At 37.1% G+C, this 18,921-nt stretch overlaps 3 protein-coding genes across 6 annotated transcripts; 1 reads left to right on the forward strand and 2 right to left on the reverse strand.

Moving 5' to 3' along the window:
- Nucleotides 1-2,651: 2,651 nt before the first annotated feature.
- On the reverse strand, nt 2,652-7,396 carry LOC111008845 (kinase-interacting family protein). 3 transcript variants are annotated; one of them, XM_022281685.2, is made up of 3 exons: nt 7,137-7,396; nt 5,571-5,779; nt 2,652-3,819 (listed from the first exon to the last, which is right to left on the reverse strand). In XM_022281685.2, exons 2-3 carry the CDS (start codon nt 5,749-5,751, stop codon nt 2,840-2,842), a joined length of 1,161 nt encoding a protein of 386 aa, XP_022137377.1. In that variant the 5' UTR covers nt 5,752-5,779; nt 7,137-7,396; the 3' UTR covers nt 2,652-2,839. The 3 variants fall into 3 exon arrangements, with proteins under 3 accessions (XP_022137377.1, XP_022137376.1, XP_087977939.1); XM_022281684.2 differs by having other exon boundaries at nt 5,571-5,827; XM_088121813.1 differs by having other exon boundaries at nt 5,571-6,403.
- Nucleotides 7,397-8,378: 982 nt separating this feature from the next.
- On the reverse strand, nt 8,379-15,783 carry LOC111008935 (dehydrogenase/reductase SDR family member FEY). 2 transcript variants are annotated; one of them, XM_088121601.1, is made up of 8 exons: nt 15,346-15,783; nt 14,707-14,827; nt 14,420-14,537; nt 13,528-13,643; nt 12,943-13,044; nt 12,132-12,224; nt 11,402-11,474; nt 8,379-8,944 (listed from the first exon to the last, which is right to left on the reverse strand). In XM_088121601.1, the coding sequence occupies exons 1-8, from the start codon at nt 15,591-15,593 to the stop codon at nt 8,679-8,681; spliced, it is 1,137 nt and encodes a 378-aa protein (XP_087977727.1). In that variant the 5' UTR covers nt 15,594-15,783; the 3' UTR covers nt 8,379-8,678. The 2 variants fall into 2 exon arrangements, with proteins under 2 accessions (XP_087977727.1, XP_022137507.1); XM_022281815.2 differs by having other exon boundaries at nt 13,528-13,664; nt 15,346-15,782.
- Nucleotides 15,784-16,847: 1,064 nt separating this feature from the next.
- LOC111008937 (uncharacterized) lies at nt 16,848-18,605 on the forward strand. The gene is made up of 2 exons (XM_022281817.2): nt 16,848-17,287; nt 17,917-18,605. The coding sequence occupies exons 1-2, from the start codon at nt 16,954-16,956 to the stop codon at nt 18,447-18,449; spliced, it is 867 nt and encodes a 288-aa protein (XP_022137509.1). The 5' UTR covers nt 16,848-16,953; the 3' UTR covers nt 18,450-18,605.
- The last annotated feature ends 316 nt before the right edge of the window (nt 18,606-18,921 follow it).

An 18,921-nucleotide genomic window follows, 5' to 3' on the forward strand; every position in this document is an offset into this window, starting at 1 on the left:
AAAAAATCTCGCATTCTCAAAATCATTATTCTCAAGGCATGCATGCATACGCATGGATAAAGTGATTCCTAACTTGAGGAGGAAGATGGAGATTCTGATAAGGGATTTTGACCTGAGCCTTATATTTGCTGCTTTTCTGCTTGGAATGTGCGTGCGTGCGTGTGTGTGTTTTTTTTTTTTATAGCAATCTCAATGATGGGTAAAATTTGTAGATCTGTTTCTTGCCTTGGTTATATTTCTTTCATCTGATAGGGTAAATTTTGGAAATGTGATTCATTACGAGATTGCCATTGAAATCTTCCTTTGACTATTTTCTTGTTAGCCCTGGGATTGAGCATTTCCTAAATAGGATTGTAATGCAGAAGCATACAAGAAAGATAAGACATCATACGATATGCGTTGTATTAAAAAAAAAATAATAATAAAAAAAAAAAAATTTCACAACCCCTGTTCATTCCTTGTTATTCTTGTATCGGGGTTATGAACTTTCTTGCAGGTTTAGTTACTTATTGTTGGGTTCTTCCCTTGAGGGACTAGCAACGTGAGGGCTGCTACCTTGTCTCTCTGCTACTGTCCTCGGTTAATAGGTGTTTAATATTGTTTGCTTGCAATTCAGCAGTCAGCTTTCAATGGCTGATTTTGTTTTTTGTTTTTTGTTTTTTGTTTTTGTTTTTATGAGAAACTGTCATTTCATTGAGAGAAATGAAAAAAGAAGCTACACAAAAAGGTCATACAAAAAAACAGTCCGACAAAGGGAACCCTTATAAGAACGGGCTCCATTCCAAAAGAATAAGATCTAACGGATAATTACAAAAGGCCATTGTGGCCGAACCCCATAAGGAAGTATTAAACTTAATGAGGTCCCAAATATAATCCACAGATTTCTCCACACCCCTAAACAACCTATTGTTCCTCTCCAGCCAGATACCCCATAAAGAAGCCAGAAAGCACGCTTGCCAGAGGAAGCGGCCTCTGTCATGAAGGGGGCAATAACAACACTTCCTTCATCGTTGCCCTGCAATCTCCGGAGCGAACCCAAGCAACACCGAAACCTCTAAAAAAACGACACCATAACTCCTACGCAAACTGATAGGACCACAACAAATGCTCAAGATCTTCCGCGGCATTTCTACACAGAACACACCACTGCGGGCCCAGGTAAAAGGAAGACATCCTTTGAATCCGATCCAAGGTATTGACTTTATCAAGTAAGACTTGCCACCCAAAGAACTTAATCTCCTTTGGAATTTTAATCTTCCAAAGAGAGGTAAACCAAGGGGTCATTGGGGACGGAGAAGAGGATGAAGAAAGAGAAGACAAAGAAGAAGAAAATGAGGAAATCAGAACATGGAAAAAAGAGCTACAAGAAAAACCTCTTAAGGGGTTGGGAATCCACACCCTCACGTCTTCCCTCCCAGAGGATAACGAAACACTAGACAACAGATCAAGTAACGCGGTAACTTTTAACGATTCCCGTTTGGTTAAAGACTGAGAGAGCCCCAGTGAAATGGACGAATCCTCTTCCCCAAAATTCAACACCTCGGACAAAGAAAGGAGTTTCTTATTAGACAGAAAGTAAATCCGAGGGAATGCAAGACTCAAGGGTTTATCGCCTACCCAAGTATCCTCCCAAAAGTAAGTATTAAGACCCTCCCCCACAGAAACTCGAAGAGAAAGAGAGAAAATGGGGAACACAACGCAATAGCCTTCCAAGGATTGAAATTGCTCACCTTAGACCCACCTGTCGGAATCCAGTCGAACGGATATCGCCCATACTTACAATAATCTTTCGCCACAAGGCGTTAGATTCGTGGAAGAACCGCCATAACCATTTGGCCAATACCCAGCTCTCCTGCTTCCAAAGGCTTGGACACCTCTTTCCAATTAACCCTAAAAGCCCCACCCCCTCCTCCACACCTTCCCAAAGAAAATCCCTCGTAATCTTCTCTAACTCTTCACTCACTTTCATAGGAATCCTGAAAAGGGACAGAAAGTTAATTCGAAATGTCTCTCAAAACAGACTGAATTAACATGAGTCTCACACCTTTCGAAAAGAAAGCCTTCTTCCATGAAGAGAGGCGTTTCTGAAACTTTTCCAACACCAGCGTCCAAAAGATAGCAGACTTAGGGTTATGACCAACAAGAAGATCGAGATAAGAGGAGGGAAACTTGCCAACTTCGCACCCAACAAGGGTCGCCCACTCACTAAGTTTACCATCCTCACAATTAATGCCCAATAAAGAACTCTTACCCCTGTTTATCTTCATACCCGAAATAGCTTCAAAGAAACCAAGAAGGCCATTAAGATTCTCAAATGCCCTAAAATTACCGGAACCGAATAGAATGGCATCGTCAGCAAACTGGAGATGAGAGAGATGAGTTTTCAATGGCTGATTTTGTTGATACCACTAGTTGTTACATTTTTTAAAGTAAATTATTATGAATTAAAGTGTGAGTGTCAAAATGTATTAAAGGGTATAATATGGAAATTGAGAAGTATGATACTTTATTCAATTCTACGAAATTGGCCTGGTGTTGCGATTGCATTATGAACCTGTCAAATTGAAAATGGGTGGCATCGTTGCTAAGAGAAATTCCCTTTCTCTAGTTGCTCTAATCAAAGCACAACAAAAGAACAGATAAAAGTTAGGTGAATCAGAAAATGAGAGAGCTTAAACTATTTCATACTGCCTTGTAAGACTAGTGTTCTATGTCCAATGCCACAGATACTAAGTCACTAACAAAGATTACTTTGACTAAGTTATTTATACTGCTGCTACAAAATATCTACCTAGGGATGGCTTTTTCCCAACCCAATTCAAAAAGGCAAAAGGAATTATCAAGTAGGGTTGGTACTGTGACCACATAAAAACATGTCCATGCTCTTCACCTTCGCCCACCATCTGTACACCTTCCTCCCACTGTCACTTCTTTTGGCATTGCCACTGTGGTTGAAACCACGACCATCCCTCTTCGATCTAACTTTTCCAATTTGAAAGCATGCCTCCAAGGTTACCTCGTTCCCATGCTGGTCTTTGTGCTTACTGTTGCATCTCCTCTCCACCATTGTTTTATCCTTCTTCACGAGCTGCTCATAGTACTCCTTGTTCCTTTTCTCCAGCCCATAAATCTGTCCCTGAAGATCTTCGATTTTTTGGTTAAGCAGGTAAACCCTGTGATCATCTCGCAGCTTCAGCATACATCGTGCCATCTCACCTGCCTTTCGCTTCATGAAAACAGACTCTGCTACCAGGCCTTTATTTTCCTCCATCAAGGAATCCACCCTGTATCCCAATCTTGCATTTTCATTCAGTAGTATCAGCCTCTCAGACTCCAGGACCTCAAGCAAACTCTTCTGAAGCTCGATCTTCCTTGACGAATCACAGCATTGCCTTTCCAAGATGCTTACCTCATTTATAAGAATGTCGTACTCCACATTCTTGATGACGAGCTCAGCAATAAAAGCATCATTGTCTACTAAAGCATTGTTTTTAGCTGGTGTTACACATACTTGCTGATAGGAGAGAGAGCTCTCTGCATCAGACTCAATCTGACTATTCCCCAAATATTCTGCTCCATCAAAAGAGTCGAGGGTTGAAGCAAGAGACGATTGTCTGCGGTGATGATGGTTGTGATATTTGGCCACGGTTTGGATATAGCGATCGGATAGGGTGGTGTAAGCAGTGTACAGTTCTTGGAGAAGGGCTAGCAGTTGAGGTCGTTTACTGTAGTAAAATTCTGCACGTTCAGCAAAAGTTTCCCCGACGTTGTCGTCTTCAACATTTTTCATACCAAGTAAATTGATCCTTTGCTCCATATCTGTCATAGCACGTTATCATTCAATACAACGTAAAGCCCCCCCAAAAAAAAAAGATGAATACATCATGTTTTCCAATCATGAGTCTTGCACCCCCCAAAGGAAAACTCCTTATAAATGACTAATTCTAGTTGATTTGACATAGAAGACTTTGTTTGTTTGAGAGACTAATGGATGTCAGATGTAATGGAGCCTACATCTATTTTCTATTTGTTATTAGAAAATATCCTTAATCCAATAATGGAAGATAAGCCTGTCACCGTATAAAACTCCATGCCAATATATGTTCTTCCATTGTAACTTTTTATTATGAATGTAATCACTACCCAGAATAAAGGTGAATGCATTTACTAATTTAATACAGAAATATGTATAAACATGCTCAACTTCTAAGGGGCCACAGAGATTCCAAATTCTATTTAAGAATAAAATTAGTAAAACAGTGATATCACTTGAAAATTGAGTTGCCAGTCCAATTCACAAGTTTCAAAATAATTAAGTTCTATTTATCTGCTTACGAATGAGAATACAGCCGACCCAACCAAGGAGCTACAACAGTTTTCACGTGGAAAGGGTTGGAGAAGGAAAGTAAAATCCATGACGGGAGTTATGGGAAACGGACATGAAAACATTCTAAATCAACTATAATTTCAAATTCTTCAACGGAAATGCTATAAAATGACATTAAATATTCCAAAATCAATTGATGTGACATTTCATCTTTCAGTGATGTTGGCTATAATTATTATATTAAAAGGTTTATAACGCCTTGGTCCAATTTTCTTTTGAATTGCCACATCATTTTCTTCAAAATAGAAAAATGTTGCGTCAATACGCTTTAGATATTTAGAGGACATAGGAAGAAATATTCACGAGGATGGCAACTGAGTCTCGCGACAAATTCTAACTTAAAATTTTTGAATTCCTGTCAAATCGTGGGGCAGAAGGGCATGGTTCCCACCCAAGACGGTTCTTTGGCATTATATTGTTATCCAGGAAAATGACCCATCCATAAATACAATCTCTATCATATCATAAATTACCAACTCAAAATTCAAATCCTACAGAAATTATTTTGAATGGAACCTCACGTTTCAATTAAAAATATTATAAAATTGAAAGCATTCAAAATAATTTGAATTCCTAAAAGATTAAAATGGCAAAATCTACCAGATGGAAAGAAATGGCTATAGGTTCACAAAGTTCGAAGCTGTCACGGGTTTGCATCAATCATTCAAGTGATAAGATGCTCTTTACAGGAAAGCTTCTGAGGACTGCGCATCGGACAGGGACGAAAGAACAGAAAGGTCGCTGTTACGAATACCAAGAAAAGGCTCATATATACACTCCCACAAGAAAGGTGGTTTGGTACAGAGGCTTCTCTTCTCACACGTTCGGAGTTTCAAATTTTAAAACAAAAAGGGAACAAACTACCATGGGGACTGGGGAGCTCAAAATCGAACCTGGACTGTGAGCTGTGACACACTCAGAACAACAATATACTCTTTCAAAATCGAACATGGCAACGTAATTTATTTTAAAGACGCATCTCAACAAAGCACACACACAAGAACAGGTAATCAACAGCTTTGAGCTTATTCCCCACCCAACCACACCTTCCCGGTCATTAATATTGTGGTCGGTTTTTCCCCGAACCATAGAAAACTTTGAGACAAATGAGGTGGAAAACGAATGAGACAGGAAAAGTAAATTGCAAGTACAGTAAAAGAGGTGATTCAACAGTTATGGTTACCTGCAAAAGTGGAGGTTACCCATGAAGAAGGCTTGGTGGTGAGTGTTAGACTGTTTCTGTTGCTGCTGAAGCTCTCACAAGAGGGAGATGAAGGTGTTCGATTGGTCGAAACCTCTTCTTCATCCGGGGTCACCACCGCCATCTGAGCGTTAGCTTTGGCAACACAATGCAACCCACTCATCCTATCTCAAATGTTCTCCTCGGTCAAACTGCATCAACCATAAGAACACGGCAGCTGACAACACGGTTTCTGTACCCTGTTTAAACCAACCGACAAGTAAATATATACAAAACGAGTACTTTTCAGAACGATAAAACGAGCAACAATATACTCTTTCACATTTAGCCAACATTAATTCAAAATTAAGGACACAGATAAGCAACACGCAATTTAAACACACAAAGCACAAGCACAGCATATTTGTTTTTAGGTATTCATCGGATGCCCTTCTAAATCATTATCATATATGTACAAACATCTACGACAACTTAAAAAAAATAATAATAAATTTCTTGATTTCATTCTTTATCATTTCAATTCCTAATAAGCACACGGGCCTTAAATATATTTCCGACTCTTTTGCAGAATTAATTTTGCAATTACTTCAATGTCCAAAAAAAACAAATTTTGCAATTACAAATTTAATATTTCAATGAATTGGTGGACATAGATAATTTATGTTGTAATTGTACAGAGTGCCAGGAGTAATGATGGTAAGTTCCAATTAAAAGGGCAGGGCCCATAAGGTCATTGGGGATTGCAGGCAAGTAGGCAGCTCAATATCCAATAAAATCCAACGCCATAAAAGCAGCAGGCCGTACAAAAACCTAACCTGCGTTTAGAATAGAAAAAGAATAACAGCAGATCATGGGCACCAAATTGAAAGATAATTCACAACATTTTTTCTTTAAAAAATAGCGCAGATCTCGAAGATTTTAAGTGTAAAAGAACAAGTGCAAATCAAATCACACAGTCTGTCTCAACATTCATGGTACCAGAAGCTGCTGAAACCGTATTACTCAAATCCCCAGATTCATTTTATAATACTTCCACGTATCTTTTACTCCGATCTTATTCTTAGCCCTTAGGCACTCAAGCCAATTGGTGCAAAATTACACTGAGGGGTAAAACATGGGGATTACATTCCGGCGATTTGGTCCGTACCAGCTACGATTCAAGCGGTGAAACAGAAGATAGGAGGAGTTTCTTTTGATTGTTTGGCGGAGAGGAAAATAGAAGGAAAGAAAAACGGAGAACGAGAGAGAGATCAGGAAGAGATGACGTTCCGATTTTAGGAACTGCCATCATCGTTTTCCGGAGGTAATGCAAAACACCTGGCACTAGTGCACTATACAGAACAGAACTTGTATAAACTTGAAATTGCATTGCAAAAAGAACTTCACAAAATGAAAAGCATTCACAGCATGAGGCACACTCAAGAAAACAGAGTTCACATCAGCGGACGGCAAACAGAATAGGAGTCTAACAGTGAAACAAATTCAAATAGTAGCAGACGATTCAAAAGAAATCGAGTAGAGTACTAGAGAAGATAGCGTGGAAATTACCTCTAATTGCACCGCTTCTGAATCAGGCCAAGAAGAGCGGCGAGCTACCGATTACAGCGAGATTGGGATCTTCAAGGTTTTGATAGAAAGGCTGAGGAGATAAGTGTTCAAATTTTGAAGAGACTGCGCATTTAACGAGAAATTGAACCGATCGAGAGAGAGAGAGAGATTCTAGGGATCAGGTTGCTTCCGTTTGAACGATACTTCACAGTTCACATAATAAAGTAGTTCTCTTTTTCCCAATGCCTTCGACTTTATCGACATTTTCCAATAACGTATGCGTTTTAAATGTTTTAAATCTATATTTTTATAAACTGACATTTCTTCCCATTCTTTTAAAATGTATAAAATCATTATTTAAAACTTTATGCTATAACTATTATTGTATATAATATTAGAAAGCATGCCATGTGGTCTAGAAGTATAACTCAAAAGGAGAAAAAGAAAAATTAAACTGCCATGTGGTGCAAATTTTAGATTTATTTTTAAATTTAATCGATTTAATCTAAGTATAATCTGTATTCGAATATACCTTTTAAAACTTTCAATTTTACGTTCACTTTTTCATATTGTTTCAAAATAATTTTAAAGATATTTTATGGAGGGTCTGAAATATGACTAGCAACTAAGGAGTTACTTACGTGGACACATGTGTTCGTGGCTGCTGACCTGTAAAAAATGCGTTAAAATAAAATAAAAGGACAAAACAAAATCGGAAGGTAACTGCCACCACCATTACGTGCTTTTCCCATTCCTTTTCCATGGTTACACTAGGTAAGTTGTTGTTTAACAAGGTTTATACACCTATTTAAATATAACTTAATTATAGTGTAATCATGCCACTATTCCTACTTTATTTTAGATAAGGCAATTTTCAGTTAAAAAAAATACTATTATGGTAAGTAGTGCTTCCACTAAAATAAAAGATTATTGAATATAGAACCGATTATTGAATATAGAACCGATGTGAATATTAATGGTAGTACGATTTTTCTTTTTATTTTTTTGAAATCTGTGAGTATCTGAACCAACTTGCATGCACCACTATTAATCTCACGGAACAATTATCTGATTCTACAACGTTTAAATGATGGTACAATTGTACTTTATTATTCTCACGACTTTAAACAAATAAAGAAGGATTATAAAAGTTAAGCAAAAGTTGAGATTAACACATAACCCTTCCTTCCTATGCATTTTAGCTAATCTTCTGAGAAAGGAAGAGACGCAGACGATCATAGCTGTCAAAACATAAAATGGGCAGTATTATATTATATATTGGATAAATGCCCCTGTAACAGTTTTATAGGGTGCACCCAAATACTAGTCCTGTGTGGTTAATATGACCATGGCGTGCACAAAAGCGCAGCAATATACAAGTATTGCTGTCTGTGTCTGTTAATGAGAATTGAACTTCTACAGAACTCATGGAAAGTGATAGATATATGAATAATACAACAAAATCTTCGTTTCTGTTTGTTGTTATGTATGATGGAAATTTGTCATGAGATTAAATTCGTTGAAGCCGAAAACGAATTACCATTAGTCAGCCGACTCAGCTCCGTAGCGACAAGCAACTTGTCCCCCTTCTAATAGCCTCTCTACCACATCCGAAGGCAAGCCCACCATCTCCAATGTTTTCTCCCAGACTTTGTAACAAGTCTCAACGTTGTGTGCCTCTTCTGAAGGATTTGTTGGACGGCACTCTTGAGAAAGAAATGCACACACAGGCCAGTTATCTGTTTTTAGTAGTTCACAGTACTCTGGAACTTGAGGATCTGTCGCAGCAAAGAGAGTACTTCTAGAACCTGCAATTGGTGAACTAGTGATGTGTATTTGAATTTAAATGCCAAGATGAATCATGAGAAACGGGAGATAAAACATTAAACATGCATCAAAACCTATGTATGTTAGCATAAAAGTATCTTCATACGATTTTCTTTAACAATCGAAACAAAATAAATGGCATAATCTTACATTTTCTATCACTGATAAGCTCGAAAGGTAGAGAGTTTTAGAACCCTTTTCTCGAGAGTATTAAAAACATATAGACTCCAGCCCAAGCTATCTTATCTATTTATCAACTCATCATCTCTCTGTCTTCAAGATTTCCATATCAATGAAAATTTTCTCATTAAAAAAAGGGAAAAATAACATTCCCATATTCACACAAAAGAATTTGAAAATCTATGGGAAACGTTTTCCAGAATATGATAGTACAAAAAGGAGGGACCATCTTTGTGACAGGCTGCCGTGATCAAGTTTAAAAATACCTCTTTGTGGAGTATTTGCATTAAGAGGAATAGTAGAATTTTTAGACAGGTGGATTGGTCTTCAAAGGATATTTGAGACCTTGCTAGATTTATATACCTCCCTTGTGCGTGTCGGTTTCTAAGGTTTTTGTAATTACCATATATATTTTTCTTTTTAAAGAAACCAAGCTTTCATGAAGACAAATGAAAGAATATGATATACCAAAAAAAAATATATATATATCCCAACAAAAAAGAAGCCAAGCCTGCAAAAAGGGACTCCAATCCACAAGAATAACAGCAAACTAATAATTAAGTCCCACATGGAAGTATTAAATCTAATAAGCTCCTAGAGGGCCTCCCCTAACCCATCTAACCCCACTGAAAACTCTATTTTTTCTATTCAATCTAAATACCCCACGTTAGAATCCATATAAATGAATTAAATTTACCCAACCCATTAACTTAAGCTTTTGGGTTGGCAAAAAATATGCATGCCCAAAGAATTTTGCCCCGAACCCAAAAAGGGGGATACATCAAAACCTCCTCCACCATCACTCTGCAATCTCTATTTCTCACCCCAAAAACTCCAAAAGTTTTCAAAAACCGCTCCCATAACGACTAAGCAATCCAAAGAATATGTTGATGTCCTCATATGCATGTTCGTGAAGGGTACACCAAGAAAGAGGGAAGAGTGTCTTAACTTTCCCATGTAAAACCAGCCAAACAAAGAACCTGATCTTCTTCGAAATTTTCACTTTTAGGAGCGTCCAGGAGAAGCACACTCAAAGATATGGTAAAAAAAAACCTTTACTAGAAAAACCCTCTCATAGACTAGGAGACCAAACTTGAGAATTCCTTCTCCCCAGTTGGGTTTCATCCTTTTGGACTGGGGTTCTTCTTGTAGGGGTTCCCCGTTTGTTGGGCTTGTTTTTTTAATGCCCATTCCCCTTTGTATATCCTTTCATTTTTTACTTAAAGAAAGCTCAGCTTCTCATCAAAAACATAAATAAATAAAAAATACAAAGAACTGCAGATGCAGGGGCAAGGCAATGTCACAGTTAGGGGGGTTAGTTAATTAGGAGGATGATTGCTGATGTCAGCACTCTTCCAATTTATGTTCATAATCTGTCCTTTTAGTTACGGGCAGGTGGGTGAGAGGAAGAGAGCATCTGGTGGGAATATGAGTAGAGTTGTGCAAAGGGAAAGACAGGCGTAAGTTAATTAGAAACTCCAATCCATTACAGCTAGGATGCACTCTCTATTCACCCCCAGTTTTTTGTATTTCCTTGAATAAAAATAGAAACCTATTTTAGAGCTAACATCTTGTGGATTAGAATAAGGTGGTTCTACCTTTGGAGGAGGGCAGCCTGGGTCCTGGCAACATTAGGAATAAAAGTGAAGCTTTCTTTCTAAAGGTTAAAGAACCAAGCAACATAATTGGTCATCAAGCAAGATTTTTCTTTTCATTTTTAGATTTACGATATATTAAGCAGGAAGGTTCCTCAAGCACTCCTAAAAGAGTGAGATGTTCTAGAAATCCTACCACTAGTTTGTTCTCCCGCTTCTAGATGGAATTTCTTTAACTAATGGTTTCTGTAATTACTATCTTGTTTACAAAAGTCAATTGAAGAGCTATTTTATATGACGTCCTTTGACTTTTAATATTGGGAGAATCTCGTGTATTTTCTAACGTGATTCCTTTTTGATGGGACATATCTCAACCACAAAAAACTGCGGAAATGTGAAATAAGGAGCGGTTATCAAATGTAGCTACTTCATTTCATTTTAAGATAAAATTGAAAAGGCTAAAAACAAAGAACAAATAAAATATCAAGAACGCCTCTATGTGGCTTACAGGCAGCAAGAGAAACATACATATGGATGGTACACACTAAATAATAAAATGGTTAACCCACGTGTTGAGCAGCAGATACTAATACCTCAATAAAGATTGACAATTATCTCATTTACTTGAGAGAACAAAAAATGTCCTCACTTGAAACGACTTACCTTCTTGAGGAGTAAAGATAAAATAAGGGATTAGGCGATAACCAGCTTGAACAAATTTCGAAAGATCCCTTGCCTGCATTGAAATACAAAATTGAACTTGATGCAAATAGTGGCAATTATAATTCATATTGACTACATTCAAATATATAATTCTACTCCCACCTAACTGATAGTGAAACCACTCAGCATATGTCAATTGTTAATTATATTACAATAAGGTATAGGATCCAGAAAATATATATTCCAGACAATAGGCCGTAACATGAATGTGAGTTTTGAAGCAGACACCATCGACATAAGGCTTGGCTATAATAATGTAATTTATACTATGCTATGTAATGAAGTGCGAGCTAAACACAATTACAGATGTGCTGAAATTAATAGTGGCTTAAGTTACAGCTCTCAGAGTGAATTACCATACACAGATAAAGAACATTTCAGTAACATCTTCTGGTGAGTTTTAGAAGCTGCTGAGAATTTGAATAGAAACTTAATCCACTTATTAAGATATCATCTGAATATTTAGTAACGTGCACAATTTTAGCTATCAAATAGCTAAGTATCATTACCACTTCTGAAACAATAATGATGGGATAATACAAATGCAAATACTCCAATCTCATATAATACCAAGGGAACGTACAAGACGACAAAAAATACAGTAGAAGATATATATTCTAGATCTTGTTTCTGCTATCAAAAAATGAGACTTTCTTGAGTAAAAACTTACCACATTTGTGTGAACAATCCCAGGTGATACACACACTACATTGATGCCAGATTCAGCAGGTAGCCGCTTATGAAGAACACTGCTAAACATAACCTGCAATCCAGAAACCATCAGACCAAGTTACAGTGTTGGCACCCAGGACCAGTCTATAAACAGCTTCTACAAGCCAGTAGTTAAAGATCTAACCAGAAAATCAAAGTGTGATATCAATGCACGGTAAATACAGCATCTAAGAATCAACAGATTGGTCAATCAACTATTACCAAAAACAAATAAATAAAATGGGGATATTAATAAAGTTCATTTAATATGATTAGCTAGCTCTAGAGTCTAGACTCCTTGCTTAAAGAGTACAAAACAAAAGAGTCAAAAAGGATGTAAGAAGATATCAAGCTAAATAGTAAACAGTGAAACAAAAATCATATAGATGCTAGGAACACGGCATATTTTTTTATAGAAGAGCAAAGAAATTTCAAGGTTACAAAAGCATACTTGATTTGTTGAGATAGTCAAAAAGATTTTAACGAATACATGCTCCTACACAGAAGTGCCTCAAGTATTGACACTTTAAAAGGGGGAACAACGACGACGACAACAACAACAAAAAAAAAAAAAAAACCACTCTTTTGTATGCTATTAAATGATTAAATTAGCCAAGAAATAAGAAACGTGGAATACCATAATTGAATTCAAAATAATAACAAATTAAGAAAAACTGAAATATAATTATTTAAGGAAAGCCTCCAGGTCATCAAACGTAAGAAGGGCTACAGTTGTGGGAAGGAAATGAGTAATTGACAAGTAACTATACCTGTGCCAGCTTACTGCTCGCATATCCAACTAAGCTTGTGTATTTCCTTTTCCTTGAAACAAGGTTCATGTCTTCCGTGTCAACAAAACCAATATAATGCATCTACATATTAAGCATGAAATCATAATTATCATGACAGGAACAAGCAAGAAATGATCAAATACAAACTATCTGTGCCACCATGATCTCTAGTAACAAATAGTGAAGAAAAACTGCTTCCAAGTTACAATTGGACCCAAGGAAGTTAAATCATTCCAATCTTTTCTCAGGCTTTATCTTTATTTTATCGTTCCAAAAAAAAAAAATTGTTATCACACATAGGCAATATATGCATTTAGTTGTGATATTGAAAGGCTATCAACTTTCATCGCACAATACTCAAAAAGGTGTTTGCTCACTTGTCTTCCTTTGAATGAAAAAAGAGCAAAGATAAAATCAGTATTATAAAATCTATGAGCTAAACACAATGTGTACAGATAAAGCTTGAAACAGATTACCATTTTCTATATATGCACATGCATTGATGGATAATGTGATGCAGAAAACATATGTTCTATGCTTTTGTACAGTGCCCATGAAACTTACAACAGAGTTCACATTAATTATGCGGCTTGGGGAACCTCTGATAAGGGATGGCAAGAGTAATACTGAAAGCAATGCAGGCCCCAAATGATTCACTTGCATGTGCTCTTCATAACCGTCTTTAGAAAATTTTTGTGGCTCTAGAGAGAACAAACTCAAATTAAAATAAGACATTGGCACATACTTTTTACCAAACTATAAATATTATTATAATCAAAAGAATGTAATATGCTTGTCAATATTCAGATTCTTTTTCTTTAAAGCAGTTAAGTTATTGACAAGCATAGGACCGTAAGAAGCATTTGTTCTGCTAGGAATAGTCAGCATAAATGTTTTTAACAGAAACGAGGTGAAAAAAGCTGGAAACTAGTATAGAAACACGATAGAAACCAGTTTATTTATGCATCGGAAGGTACACTGCCAGCTAAGGTAGATTAGAGCTCCCTACCTCTCCCCCTTGCCTCACACAGGGAACAAGATAACTAACTACTCAGAGCGAACCCCCAGATTCTATCTTCCTCTATATACATCCTCTCAAAACTAACTCATATGTCCGGGCCCCACATAAAATATAAATCTATTACATATTACGTAGGCACTACATTCTTCCCTCACTTACATCTGTAAACCCTCATGACCGTGGGATCTATCAGAACAGTAATCAATGAGCAAGGTGAATGATGCATATCAAGTAAGCAATCTCAGATTCACAAGAAACTTCCAAGAAATGTACTGTATTCTAAAAATATAAAATACCAAACATATACTATTACCCAAAAGAAAAAAGGGAGAAAGAAACAAGTCAATAGGTAACTGACGTTTGTAAATAACTTGGTTGATTCAGAAGTGGCAAAGGAAATGGAATATAAGATGACAAATGAGTAAAAAAACTAACCTCCGATGGAAAATATTCCTGCGTTATTGATAAGAACGTGTAAAGGTCCCATACGGGCATTATAATCTTCAGCAAATCTTGCAACAGAATCTAGAGATAGAAGATCAAGTTCCATTACCTAGAAAAATGAGAATGTATATCACTAATTAACCATGCATATCTACTATTTCTTATTAAAAAAATTGTAGAATATTATTTGAAGTTCGGAGTTCTTTTGATGCAAAGCTACAGAGTTTAAATACGAGTGCTCTTCTAAAAGAAATTATAGGACTGTCGAGTTTAGACACCTCAATATTGAGAGGAAGGCCCTTGCCAGACCATTCATTTTGCCACTTCTGGATCAAGTCGAGCGCAGCCTTTGGGTTCCTCACTGCCATGACAACATGTGCCCCTGATTCTGCCAGTTGCCTGCTCCATCGAAAATTAAAAAGAAAAGGAACAAAATAATTACTCGAGCTATAAATAAATTTAAAAGACCGCGAGAGCGACTAGTTAGTACTTGGTGGACAGTTTTTTTTTTCCTTTTCTTTTGCTTTTTTCTATTCATTTTGCCATTCGTTTTGGATGTTTTATGAGACAATGTGAATAAATTTGATACACATAAAAGTAATAGAAGAAAGCAGACGTGGTTCAAATTACAACAGTGACAGGCTTTGGCAATGTAGAAAATTAAGTAAGGAACTGCAACATCCCCCAGCTCCACCAAAATAGATAAATAAACGGAGAAACCCGAAACCATTTCCAACCAAACCGCAAAATAATCATACGCGAATTTGGTGAAGACCATTTAGAACGTGCTATACAAAATTCTTAATTTTCATGTCTACTGAGCGAGAACAGAAAGAAGGAACTCATTCTACTAAATTGAATTTGCCTGCATAGAGAGGTCTGTGAAGCAAGGAGAGGAAGTGAGAGAGATGAAAAACCTGGCAATCTCGCTGCCAATACCGCTGGTGGATCCGGTGACAATGCAGGTAAGGTCGTTAACGGGAGGCAGAGGCATAGGATTCTGCAGATGGCTGGCCATGATTCTCTGAAATAGCATCTCATGTATGACGTACATCCAACCTCTGAACCATTCAATCCAACCCAACGCTCCCTTTTTCTTCTTCTTCTTCTCCTCCTCCTTCACATCCCTCTTCATTTCCTGGGAGGAAGAGATCAATGGCTCCATTGACGTACAACTGCTCCTCGTCCTCGCTAACTTCAATGTTGAGATCGGAACTCGAAAACGAGCAACTCTGTCTCTCGGATCCCTCCCTCCAATTTTGATGTTTTTACTTTGGCAGATACTCACTCGAGAGTCCAAGTGTATGTGGCCACTGCCTGTCCTGACTCCTGATTCCTGCTTAGCTTAGCACAAATGCATCTAACCTCTTTTCTTTTTTAGATGCTTTTTTTTTTTCCCTTTTCCTCGAAAATTCTAGTTCTCCTGCTTTTTGTCGTTACGTCCCTCTCCCCACTGCTAAAACGAGTACCCATTCACCTTTACAAATTACATCCACTCCCAACAAAAAAAAAATATAGTAACAATGTGCTAGATTTAAACCATAAATTTTTAACTTCAACAATTTAAATATTAAATTATATTTTTATTTCATTTCCATTGTTAATACTGCCAAGGATCCTACCTTCAAAAGAAAGTGGGTGGATGACGGGGGCATAATCTAACATGGTGACATGAGCAAAATGTTACGAAAACAAATTTTTTCTAAAGCACAAATATCTAGGTCAATCCTGAAAATTTTCCGAACCATTTCGTTATAAATTACAATTATTTCAAGCATGCATTTTACACTTTTAAATTACAATGTTTTTTTAGTAAAATACATACAATTTTTTTTATGGGAAATAGATAGTAGAATTATGTTCATATTGGTGTCAATTATCACAGAGCTAAACTCATATTAACATGACACTAATCGAAGGGTTTTAGTGCATTAAAGGTAAATTTCATAAAATTAAAAATGACTTTAGAAGGTCCAATAAATTTAGTCTCTATGCTAAAAAAAAAAAAAGAAAAGAAAACCATGGACTTTGCAATAGGCTTAAAAAAATATATTTTCATATTATTTCATACGCTTCAATATATTTCATACAAGTTTAAAAAATAGTCTAAGTAAATATTTATAAATATTTTGAACGAAAAATTGATGCTACAAAATTATAAAGACGTGGTAACTAATTCTGACTTGTTTCACAATTATGTAGTACTACAAATATGAAATTTAACGATAGTAAAAAAAAATTCAACGGATAGAAATAATAACGAATTCACAACCAGTCATATTAAATGTGAAATTTTTTAGGGAGGGTAGCATTTAAACTTTAAAAAATCAGAGGTTTTTTTTTTTTTTTAAGGAAAAAATACAATTTAGAAAAACTAGGAGATTTTTCGTTTCCACGATTATTCCATTATTCATAAATCAGGCATATATGTTTTTTCTTATTTGGGATTTCCCCTTTAATCCAGCTTGCCCTAGCGCAGATTCGGCAATCTCCTTCCGCGAGCCTTTGCCTTTCAATCCTTCCCAATGGCTCAGACAGCGAGTCGATCCAAATTGCGGTGGGGAGAGCTAGATGATGACGACGGGGATCTGGATTTTCTTCTACCACCCAAGAAAATTATCGGGCCAGACGAGAACGGCCTCAAGAAGATTATCGAATATCAGTTTAACGAAGATGGTAATAAGGTCAAGATCACGACCACCACGCGTACTCGCAAGCTCGCCCATGCTCGCCTCAGTAAACATGCCGTAGAGCGCCGATCTTGGGCAAAGTTCGGTGACGCTGTGCACGAAGACGTCGGCAGTCGCCTCACTATGGTCTCCACTGAGGAGATCCTCCTGGAACGCCCTCGTGCTCCTGGTTCGTTTTCGATTTATCTAGAATTTTTTGCTTATTGTCGTTTGTGGATTTTGGAATTGATTTCATTTGATTTATGTAACAACATATAGTTGCTTATAATCAAGTTTCTGAATATGCCATTTCCTCCTATGTGGGAGAGCATCGAAAAATTTCCCACATCTGCAGAAAAGAGGTTCCTTTATGGTTACGATGGTGAATGAGCTTTGAAAAACTGTGGTGCTTGATTATTGAGAGGTTGAGAACGTATCTCGTTTGTATTTAAGACAAGGAGAGATTAGTGACCCAGAATTTGCAGAATGGTGCTCTTGGTTGGCGTCCTCTTAGGACTTGCAGGGTTATGTTTGAACTGAATATTTCAAATGATCGATTATAATGTTTTTATCAGAAAATTACCAAATAATATCCTCTGTGTAAAGGAGATATGACATCTTTGAAACATTCCTGTGCGCTTCTTTTGACTTCTTAGTGTTGTGAATTTGCCTCTGCACTTCTCATAGGCATTGTATGTATGTCTGTACCCTTTTAGTATCCTTCTCATATTAATCCTTTACAGGCAAAATTAGGTGTTTTATTTATTTATTTTGCCTTATTCCGATTAGTTTTCTTCTGAGGAATGAAAATGATTACAGGTAGCAAACCAGAAGAGCCAAAGGTTGCAGGAGACCCTTTAGCTCAACTTGGAAAAGGTGGTGCTGTTCTTATGGTCTGTCGGACTTGTGGCAAAAAGGGTGACCACTGGACCTCAAGGTGCCCTTACAAAGATTTGGCATCACAAGCCGAGGGATTGGATAAGACTGCCGCACCAGAGGCTGCAGCAGCTGCTCCTGGCGCAACAAAGGGAACATATGTTCCTCCAGGTATGAGAGCAGGTGCAGACAGGACTGGAACTGATATGAGACGTAGGAACGATGAAAACTCTGTTCGTGTCACCAACCTTTCAGAGGACACAAGAGAGCCTGACCTGCTCGAGCTTTTCCGACCTTTTGGTGCTGTTAGCCGAGTTTACGTTGCAGTTGATCAAAAGACTGGTATGAGCAGAGGATTTGGTTTCGTGAACTTTGTGAACCGTGAGGATGCCCAAAGAGCAATCAACAAACTGAATGGATATGGCTATGATAATCTCATCCTTAGAGTTGAGTGGGCCACTCCAAGGGCTACTTAGAATGCCTTATTTTTGATGTTTTACTCAGCATTTTGTTACTTAATGTCTTCTTAAGATTCCTTTGCGTTTCAAAAAATGTTAAATTAAGAACTTGTTGTACTTGATAGTCAAATTTTACCTACTGTTGAAGTAATTCCATGTCTGTGAGTTTATTTATTTAAGTTGGTTAAAACCAGAAAGAATAGCGTTTATCGCTATTTTCTTAGTGTGGTAACTGATAATTCTACAGAACTGGCAAGTATGAAAACGTAAATGAAATGCCATTACCACTCATGAAAGTGTCATACTTTACAGGACACAATGGCCTTGACATTTACAAATTCGACAATGTTTCATGGTCGTAGGCATCGGGCAGGCGTGAGAAGCACTTGTGTATAGCCAAATTCATATGTTTTAATATAATCAATCCAGCGATTTTGATTGCTTGAAATTGCAAACATATAAACAGGATTATAAGTTTAAAGCGACAAAA

Source organism: Momordica charantia, assembly GCF_013281855.1.
Source record: "Momordica charantia cultivar OHB3-1 chromosome 3 unlocalized genomic scaffold, Mcharantia_2.0 BLBB01000003.1, whole genome shotgun sequence".
NCBI lineage: Eukaryota > Viridiplantae > Streptophyta > Magnoliopsida > Cucurbitales > Cucurbitaceae > Momordica > Momordica charantia.

Excerpts from the sequence above, each read along its gene's own strand:
- LOC111008845 (XM_022281685.2), bottom strand. The coding sequence starts at position 5,751 with ATGAGTGGGTTGCATTGTGTTGCCAAAGCTAACGCTCAGATGGCGGTG. Across the intron at positions 3,820-5,570 it reads GGTAACCTCCACTTTTGCAG|ATATGGAGCAAAGGATCAAT; the intron begins GTAACCATAACT and ends GTGCTATGACAG.
- LOC111008935 (XM_022281815.2), bottom strand. The coding sequence starts at position 15,593 with ATGGAGCCATTGATCTCTTCCTCCCAGGAAATGAAGAGGGATGTGAAG. Across the intron at positions 14,538-14,706 it reads GCCTTCCTCTCAATATTGAG|GTAATGGAACTTGATCTTCT; the intron begins GTGTCTAAACTC and ends TCATTTTTCTAG. Across the intron at positions 13,665-14,419 it reads AGGAATATTTTCCATCGGAG|AGCCACAAAAATTTTCTAAA; the intron begins GTTAGTTTTTTT and ends TGTTCTCTCTAG.
- LOC111008937 (XM_022281817.2), top strand. The coding sequence starts at position 16,954 with ATGGCTCAGACAGCGAGTCGATCCAAATTGCGGTGGGGAGAGCTAGAT. Across the intron at positions 17,288-17,916 it reads GGAACGCCCTCGTGCTCCTG|GTAGCAAACCAGAAGAGCCA; the intron begins GTTCGTTTTCGA and ends AAATGATTACAG.